The sequence below is a fragment of the Apium graveolens genome, chromosome 6, assembly GCF_009905375.1.
Source record: "Apium graveolens cultivar Ventura chromosome 6, ASM990537v1, whole genome shotgun sequence".
Classification (NCBI taxonomy): domain Eukaryota; kingdom Viridiplantae; phylum Streptophyta; class Magnoliopsida; order Apiales; family Apiaceae; genus Apium; species Apium graveolens.
Window position 1 is genome coordinate 235,163,819 of NC_133652.1, and position 10,547 is coordinate 235,174,365.

General features: G+C 35.7%; 1 protein-coding gene across 1 annotated transcript; it reads right to left on the reverse strand.

The window, feature by feature from the left end:
- Nucleotides 1-7,018: 7,018 nt before the first annotated feature.
- Nucleotides 7,019-9,935, reverse strand: LOC141665786 (uncharacterized). Its single transcript, XM_074471766.1, has 4 exons — nt 9,451-9,935; nt 9,012-9,355; nt 7,688-8,952; nt 7,019-7,573 (listed from the first exon to the last, which is right to left on the reverse strand). The coding sequence occupies exons 1-4, from the start codon at nt 9,933-9,935 to the stop codon at nt 7,019-7,021; spliced, it is 2,649 nt and encodes an 882-aa protein (XP_074327867.1).
- Between the last annotated feature and the right edge of the window lie 612 nt (nt 9,936-10,547).

Genomic DNA, 10,547 nt, shown 5'->3' on the forward strand with positions numbered 1-10,547 from the left:
TTAATTGATTCTGGAGCTACCCGTTCATTTATTTCTGAAGAATTTCTTGATAAGTTACACTGTGAAATTGAATGGTTGGGTGAGACGTTAATTATAAAATTAGCGAATGACGACCAAGTTCCGGTAGATCGAGTATGTCCTGCGTGTGTTATAGAAGTAGTCGGACATCATTTTTCTGTAGATTTAATTCCTTTTAAGCTAGGAGAATTCGATATCATTTTGGGAATGGATTGGTTAGCATGTCATAAGGCTCAGATAGATTGCACGAATAAGAAAGTTGAATTGCGAACTGCGGAAAATGCTACGATAATATTCAAGGGCGAAAAGCAGCAGAATAAATTTCTCACTGTAGTGCAGACCAAACGATTGCTTCGGCAAGGATGTGAGGCGTACATAGCTTACGTGTTAGATACTGAAAAAGGAAGTCCTAAAATAGAAGACATTCCAGTTGTATGTGAATTTTCGGACGTCTTTCCAGACGAGCTTCCAGGGTTACGGCCAGATCGAGAAATCGAGTTCACGATTGATCTAGCACCAGGTACAGAACCAGTTTCGAAAGCTCCGTATCGAATGGCTCCAGTTGAAATGAAAGAATTGTCAACGCAACTGCAAGATCTTGTAGACCGGGGCATTATACGACCTAGTATATCCCCATGGGGTGCACCAGTGTTATTTGTGAAGAAAAAGGATGGCAGCATGCGTTTGTGCATCGACTATAGGGAATTGAATAAGCTCACTATCAAGAACAAGTATCCTTTACCGAGAATCGACGATTTGTTCGACCAGCTAAAAGGAGCTGCATGGTTTTCGAAGATAGATTTACGCTAAGGTTATCATCAATTGAAGATTAAAGCTGAAGATATTCCAAAGACTGCGTTTCGTACGAGATATGGGCATTACGAGTTTCTTGTAATAGCATTCGGTTTAACAAACGCGCCAGCTGCATTCATGGATTTGATGAACAGGATATTCAAGAAATATTTGGACAAGTTCGTGATTGTATTCATTGATGACATCTTGATTTACTCCGAGACAGAAGAAGAGCATGCAGAACACTTGAGGATAGTTTTGGAAATTCTGAGGAAAGAGCAATTATACGCAAAATTCTCAAAATGTGAATTCTGGTTAAGGGAAGTACAATTTCTAGGGCATATCATCAGTAGAGAAGGCATCTAGGTTGATCCAGCAAAGATTGAAGCTGTGTTGAATTGGGAAAGACCAAAGACGCCGACAAAAGTTCGAAGTTTCTTGGGATTGGTAGGATATTATCGAAGATTTGTCAAAGATTTTACAAAGATAGCAACGCCGCTGACTAAGTTAACTCGAAAAAGTGAAAAGTTTGAATGGAATGATAAATGTGAAGAAAGTTTTCAAGAGTTAAAGAATCGGTTGGTGACCGCACCAGTATTGGTATTGCCAGACGAGCAAGGAAATTTCGTCATTTACAGTGATGCTTCGTATCGCGGGCTAGGATGTGTATTGATGCAACACGGTAACGTCATCGCATATGCTTCGAGACAACTTAAACCCCATGAGCAGAAATATCCTACGCATGATCTGGAATTGGCAGCGATCGTATTTGCATTGAAGCTTTGGATACATTATCTCTACGGTGAAAAATACGAAATCTACACGGATCATAAAAGTCTGAAGTATATCTTTACGCAAAGAGAACTGAACATGCGACAACGTCGATGGCTGGAATTGATTAAAGATTATGATGTTACAATCAGTTATCATCCAGGAAAAGCAAATGTTGTAGCGGATGCGCTAAGCAGAAAAGAAAGATTGAATCGGTTAACTTCTTGCGAAGAATTGGCCAAGGAATTCGACAAATTGGAAATCGAGATTCGTATTCCCAATGAATTTGCAGGAACTATCTACGCTATGACTTTCCAACCGGAGTTGTTAGAAAAGATTCGCCGTTGTCAAGATGAAGTGATGAGTCAAGATGACGACTTAACGGGAGAAGAGATCACAACTCAGAAAGATAATGAAGGAATTTTACGCTTTACATCGAGAATCTGGATCCCTAACATGGAAGAATTAAAAAAAGAAATAATGCGAGATACGCACAATTCGAAGTATTCCATTCATCCAGGAAGCACAAAAATGTATCGCGATTTGAAGGAAAACTTTTGGTGGCCGAATATGAAGAAGGAAATAGCAGAATGGGTGAGTAAATGCTACACATGCCAGCGAGTTAAAGCGGAACATCAACGTCCGAGCGGGTTATTGCAACCGTTAGACATTCCTGAATGGAAATGGGAACATCTAGCGATGGATTTTGTGGTAGGACTACCGAGGACTAGGGCAAATTATGATGCGATATGGATAATCATTGACAGACTTACGAAGTTGGCACATTTTCTACCAATTAATGAAAGATTTTCGCTCGACAAACTAGTGCACATGTATCTCAAGGAAATTATGATGCGACATGGAGTTCCAATATCTATCGTATCTGATCGAGATCCTCGTTTCAATTCAAGATTTTGGAGAGAATTTCAAGAATGCCTTGGAACAAAATTAAACATGAGTACCGCTTATCATCCGCAAACCGACGGGCAAAGTGAAAGAACTATTCAAACGATTGAAGACATGCTACGAGTTTGTGCGATCGATTTTGAAGGCAGTTGGGATGAGCATCTACCCCTAGTGGAATTTTCCTATAATAACAGCTATCACGCCAGCATTGGAATGCCACCGTATGAAGCACTATATGGGAGAAAATACAGATCACCAGTGCATTGGGATGAAGTTGGAGAACGTAAAATTTTGGGTCCAGAATTAATTCAGCAAACGAAAGAAAAGATTGAACTTATTCGAAAATGACTCGATGCAGCGCAAAACAGGCAACGCAAATATGCAGACCAGACAAGGAAGGATATGGATATCAGGAAGGGGAACACGTATTACTTAAAATATCGCCATAGAAAGGATTGACCAGATTTGGCAATAAGGGTAAATTGAAGCCACGATACGTCGGGCCATTTGAGATTTTGAAGAAAGTAGGATAGCTTGCATACGAATTAGCGTTACCGCCTCATATGCAACATATTCACAATGTGTTTCACGTGTCAATGCTTAAGCGATATAATCCTGATTCTAGGCATGTAATAGAGTATGAACCGATAGATATCCAACCAGATTTGTCTCTTGTAGAACAGCCGGTAAGAATTTTAGATCGGCGAGAGAAAGTGTTGAGAAACAAGTCTGTGTATTTAGTGCGAGTGTTGTGGAGAAACCCAGTGGTTGAAGAATCAACCTGGGAGCTTGAAAGTGAAATGTTAGAGAAATACCCTCATTTGTTTTCGTAAAAGATTCTGAGGACAGAATCCTATTAAGGGGGGGAGAATGTAACGACCGGGAAATTTACGTTGTATGATATCATATTTATAATAAAATATGTGTATTAATATGTCATTTATATGTGATTAGATGTGTTGAGTCATTAAACCATAACTGCTATGTGATACGTGTTATCTGTTTTGATCCAAATGTGTTTTGGACATTTATTGAGTGTTTTATTGTAAGTTAGATATCTTATATCAAAACCCGTACAGCTCAAAACCATGTTTTAAAAGCCCGTATTTCAAACAAAATCATAGGCCCAATTTTGCCAAAAATGCCCTGTACCATATCGTTATTCTGAACCCCTAGACGTTTTACAAATTGACCTTTTTCGCGAAAAATGACTTTTCCGGGCCCCTTCGGGTACCAAAAACCCCACAAAAATCACATTTTTATTTTTATATGATCATGAAATTATCATATATCATTTTTCTTTGCATTTTTGTAATATTCATAATTTTTGGGAATTTTTAGCATTTATTTTGTATTTATTGGATATTTAAAAATTCAATATTAATACCCAAAAATTATAAAAATTGGGGCCAAATATTTTTATTAGGAGTGTAATTAGCCCCTTAATTTTATTTAGGGGTATTATTTTACATAGTATAAATAGCTGATTTTTTAGTAATTAATTATTAATTTTAATTAAAAATCAGCAAAATAAATCAGAAAATTCAGAAAAGGGAATTAGGGTTTGTGTTGGTGAAGAACAGATAGAGAATCAAAGCTGAATTTGAAGATGATTCCGGAGTCCAAATCAGTCATGTGAGTATTCGTTTTAAAGCCCAAGAATCGTAGTTTCTGATTATGCAATTAATTTTAGTGTTTGATTTCTAGATTTTAATTTCATTTTTCGGGTCTAATTTCTTGAATTCGGGTTTTGATTATGGCTGCTTGTTTGATGTTATTGTTGCTGGAAACGATTAGATCGTCAAAAACCGAGTCGAACGGCATCGGTTTCGTAGTGTTTGGTTGTAGTTTGCGTGCTCGTCGGAGAACCGCCGCCATGGCGGTGTTCTTCGTCTCCGGTGATGCTCGACGGGGAAGGAGGACGAAGGGAGGCCTGGGAACGAAGGAGGCATCATTTGTATTGCTCTGCATCAGAAACAGGGAAGAAACGAACTCGAATCACGACGTTTGGCCGTGTTTTCGTCTCGCCGGGAAAGACGCCGCCGACGTCGGGGTTCTGGGCAGCCGGCGTGTTCTTGTTCGACCCGAGTCGACCCGGTTTCGACTCGGGAAACGACCCGGGTTTGATCCTAAAAACCTAAACTCTGAAATCAGTTTCATGTTTCTGGATTTTTATTTATTTATTTTATTTTCTGAAAATTAGAAATTAGTTTTAATAATTTTAATAATTAGGTAATTAATTAATAATTAGGTAATTAATTAATAATTAGGTAATTAATTAATAGATAAGGATTAAAAATGATTAAATATTACGATTAATGATTCGATAATTAGTTAATATTGCGAATAGTGATTCGATAATAAGAATTATTATTCGAGCGTTAGTTATTCGAATAATATTGCAGTAATTGTTCGTATCGTATAATTAAATACCGATAATTAATTGATTAACGAATCGTTTAAATTCCAATAATAATATATTAGTTCGGTAGTATTCGAGAATAGTGCGTAGCTCGTATTTATACGAGTGTTTAATCGTTGAGTTGGTTTATAATTCGAGTAATTCGTAGTTATTCGATAAATAGCGTATCAGTTATTTAAATCGATTGATTATTTGTAAATAATCGATCTAATCAAATAAATAACGATGAGTTGTAAATAATTGCAATAAATTGTGATTAATCCTAATAATTAGGGATTAATTATTTTAAATTAGTAAATAATTATCTATTAATTATTTATTAGTTATTTATTTATCAAATATTTAAAAAGTGATTAATTATTTCGATAATTAGTCACATAATTTTCGATAAATCATAACTTCTTCATTTTAACTTCAAAAATTATAGAAAAATTATTTTTGACTTTGATTTTTCTTAAATAATTATTCAAAAATTATTTTGGGATTTAAAAATTAGTAATAATTATTTATATTGAATAATAAATTGAATTATCAGTGTTTAATTGATAATAATTCAACCGTTAGTCCGAATTGAGCGAAACGAAAGCCTGTTGACTCAGAAAAATGAATTCTTTTCACTAAAAATAATATGAAGACCTAATTTCTTCTCGAAATTAGTTGATTTTATTGATTGCTTGATTATCAGTCGAAATGTGTGCCGAAACGAGTTCGAAAAATTACGGAAAAATGGGAAATGAAGCAGAAGGTGATCAACGGAGCAATCAGCGAATCGATTTCGATTCTAAAAATTATTTTAACTATAAAAACGATTATGCCCTTATGTGCTTATGTGTATTATGTGGTTAATCGAGTTTTACTTGTTTGTATGTAATATTCAAGTTGGTTATAAACGTATGGGTAAATAGTAGGAACAAAATGAAGTCGATTTAAGGTACAACCGAAGTACAAAATGACTTAACCAATCTATTTTGCTAACAGAAACTAAGCCAGCAAGGCAGGTCAAGTAGAGAATAGACGGAAGTGATTTAATTGCAGTAAGTCGTACAGAAGGCAAGTTTCTCCTCTATTCAATTTTCCAGAATAGTGATATTCTCTTCAGATTCTTATTACATTTGCATTACTTTAACTCCTTTATTCATATCTCAGTTCGATTCTTGAATTATTCTTTTCATTTGAATTTATTATTCATATTCCAATTATTACTCACAATTATTAATATATTCTGGTGATTAGAATATATTAAAGTATACCGATGGTTCCGGTTGCTATTCTTAGGACTGGATAACATTACTTTTGGGGATTAAGGTTACTTAATCCTAAGGACCGGAACATAAGCGGATCCTTGAGATGGGCCGTAGTGCCTGGGTGCCCGACGGGATCTATATAGTGAGATATAGATCTGCACTGTATCCTGGCTGATCAGCAGGGTATAGCTGCGAACTTGAGTCCAGTGTAGTTCGTTTATATTCGCCAGCAATGGCCTTCTTTTGATTCTTATGAGGTTATATCTTTGCAGATATACTTGGGATACGGATTCAGTTATATTGCTTTAACATTGTGTATATTTGTTAGACTTGTTGAGCAATTTTGGCTCACCCCTTTTTGTTGTTATTCACCTTATTGTTTCAGTTAAGAAGGAATATGAAACCCGTCAGAACACGAGTGGTAAAGAAGCGGGTCAAGCCTCGGGATCCTCTTATACCCAAGGTGTTGATCCCTATCCAGGAAGAAAGCTTTGAGTTGCCCGAGCAGGTGGAGTGTTAATAGATAGTATGTGTGTTTGAATAAAAGCTGAACTTAGTTTAAAATGAGTTAGACAATGGTTTGTAATAAAGAAAGTTTGTGAGATTTTGAATGTTGGTTTGTAATAAAAGTAGTTAGTGGTTCTTGTTTTCATACTTCAACCTAGAAAGATCCTTGTAGTTGTTAAGGGGTTTAGTTTCATTTCTTTATTATTTATCAATAAGCTTGTACAGGTTTGGTGATTAGCTCGTAACCCCCAGACTTATACCCCGGGTCTGGAGGGCGTTACACATCAGCAGCTATATTTTCCTTCCCACTCTTATATTGGATCTCGTAATCAAACCCAAGTAACTTTGACAACCAAAACTATTGAAAAGGAGTTGAAACTTTTTGCTGTAAAAGCCACCTTAAACTCTTTTGATCAGTTCTGATTATAAAATGTCCACTTGACAAATATTGTTCCCATTTCTGAACTGAAAAAACAATTGCTAGAAGCTCTTTTTCATAAACAGGAAGTTTCTGCCATTTAGGACCCAGAGCTCTGCTGATAAATGCTAACGGATGCCCTTTCTGCATTAAAACAGCCCCAATCCCAAATTGTGAAGCATCAGTTTCAATTTCAAAAGGTATATCGAAATTAGGAACAGCCAACACCGGTGCAATAGAAAGAGCATTTTTTAACTGCTCAAAAGAATGTTGAGCTTCTTTAGTCCATTGAAATGCACCAGTCTTTAAAAAATTTATCAATGGTTTGCTGAGTAATGCATACCCCTTTATAAACTTCCTGTAATAACCAACCAAACCTAAAAAACCTCTGAACTCCTTGATTGTTTTAGGTACTTGCCAACAAGTGATAGCAGAAATCTTCTGTGGATCTGTTTCAACACCTTTTGATGATATAAACTGTCCTAAATATTCAATCTGTTGGACAACAAAAGAGCACTTGCTAAGCTTGATATGCATATCATTTTCCTATATCAACTGAAAAACCTTCTCCAAATGACACTAGTGATCTGTAACATTCTTACTATAAACCAAGACATCATCAAAAAACACCAAGACACACTTCCTGAGTAAAGGTTTAAACGCAGCATTCATCCAACCCTGGAAAGAAGCTGGTGCATTAGTTAAGCCAAGTGGCATAACTAAAAACTCACAATGTCCAGTATGAGTTTTAAATGCAGTTTTAAAAATGTCATCGGGATGTAATCTTAATTGGTGATATCCTGACCTCAAATCAAGTTTACTAAAAACTTCTGCTCCAGCCAACTCATCTATCAATTCATCAATAACAGGAATTGGAAATTTATCTTTTATTGTCTTCCTGTTAAACTCTTTGTAATCAACACATAATCTCCATGTACCATCCTTCTTTCCCACTAAGACAACAGGATAGGCAAAGGGAGAAGAACTGTCCTGAATAATTCCTCTTTCCAACATCTCTTGAATTAACTGTTCAATTATATCCCTTTTTTTTAATGGATAACTATAAGGTCTTATATTCACAGGACCTTCTCCGGGTGTTAAAGGTATTTTATGGTCAAACCTTCCCCTCTGTGGTGGTAAATCTCTTGGTTCTTCAAACACTGAAGCAAATTTATCTTTCAGTTTATTCAGCTCTTTAGAATCTACCTTTGAAACTGGTAAACATTCATTATTATCAGCTGATACTAGTGTAGATTCCAAGTAAACAGTAGGTAATTGCTTAACCTGTATTAAACAACAATGAGAAGCACTCTTCAACAATTTTTCAGAAGGCCCTCCTTCAAGCACCTTGAGCTTCTTGTGTGGTATACCCCTTAATGAGATGTGTTCATCATTTACAATAAAGCTCATTTTCAACTTACTAAAATCCCAATACACTGGTCCCAATGTTGACAACCATTGTATACCTAGAACCATGTCACAGCTGCCTAATGGAATCAACATTACATCTGTCTGAAATTTCTTTCCATTAATCATCCATTCAAAATTTCGACAAATGCATTTACATACAATGCTATTACCATCTGCAACAGTCACTGCTTGTGCTGTTACTTCTTCCAATTTACACCCCAATTTCTTAGCAAAAGCAAAATCCAAAAAATTGTGAGTGTTGCCAGAATCTACCAAAATATGCACTGAATTTCTGGTTGATATTCCTTTTAATCTCATAGTTTGAAAATTTTGGTTCCCTGCTAAAGCATTCACAGAAATATAGGGTTCCAATTGTTCAGTATTAACAAAAACCTCCCCACTCAAGTCTTCATTTCCAACAAATTCTTCCACCTCCTCATTGATTAATTCACTTGGAACTTCAACTGTGAAAGATGAGGTTCTTTAAATTTACATTTATGCCCCTTCTCATAAGCCTGATCACAATAATAGCAAAGGCCTTTTGCTATTTTTTCAGCTCTCACATCTGCTGGAATGAATTTAAAATTCCTAGAGTTTCTTACAACAGGTGGATTTGGTTTAATTTGAGGGGTCGGTAGTAAAGGTGGAGTAGTATTGGCCAACAAAGGTATTGTTTGAGTGGTTTTTGGTAGAATGTGGGAAGAATATACAGTATTTGGTTTTGCAGTTTTGTAAGAAACAGCAAGAGACTCCTCTTTCAATCTTGCATAATCAATTGCTTCAGAGATATTACTAGGTTTAAAACTTTCACAAATGGTTTCACAGTTGACTTTAATCCCCCAATAAAGCAATCCAAAATATAAGATTCTGGTAACTCATGGTTATATTGCAACATTAAAGATCTAACATTCTCAAATTCGTCGGCTTTTCATCAGCCGTTGCGCGCTTCTGTTTCTAATTGCCCTACCTGCTGCATCTTATTAAACTGTTCCACAATATTACCAGCACCGTCATCTCTAAATCTTGCTATCAAGTCTATGATAAAATCGTCCCATTCTACATACGTTCTCACCGCAAGATAACTACTAACCCAAGTTTCAGCCTTATCTATCATGTACAGTGATGCTAAATTCACCTTCTGATTATTAGCAATCTTACACAATTCAAAGTATCTATTACATTTCGTGATCCAGTTTCTAGGATTTATACCATCAAATTTGGGGAAATCAAGTTTTGGAGTGAACTTAAAAGGTTGATTTGTACCTGTTTCAGTAACAATCCCTTCTCCATCGCCATTGCGTTCCCTACGATGGTTTTGAGAAGTGCTCGCCCCATTCAATTGTGGCCTAATTTCATCAATCGATTGCATTAATCGAACCAAAGTATCTTCTACTTTCTTGTACTGCATCTCTTGTTTCTGATTGTAAGTGTCCAGTTTCTTCTCCATCGTCTTGACTTGATCATCCATGGATGAAGTTTTTCGTGTTCTAGCCAGTTTACAATGAAGTGTGTGTATTGTGTATGTAAAAAATCGATTGCTCTGATACCAATGATAAAGGTTAAACAACCTTTAAGAACAATATGATATAAAACTGTAATTTGTTAGAGAGATTAATCAAGAGATATCAAATGAGAGAGATCAGAGAGATCAGAGAGAAAAGAGATGAGAAGTAAGAGTTTGTTATTTTTTTAATTTCTTGAATCAATTGTACAAAATGGATTCACAGCTTTATACAATTGAAAATGTTCAACTAATTTTCCCGCCAAATCTATCACAAAGTCTTATTTTGACTTATTTGATTTTCACAACTCAAACCTCCTATAACAAAAAACTGAAGTAGAGGGCGACAACCAAAGCTTATCATCTACACATCTTAACAGGATTGATTTCAATAACCATGACACAAAACGGTTTTATAATTCTAGAAGCTAAAAATGACCTAATTTTGAGTATATTGATGGATGAGTAATTTGGTCCAACAAAGCATTTAATTGGCCTTATAATTACTGCAGATATGCACTTGTTCTGTCATCATAGATTACCACTACATTTATGCAC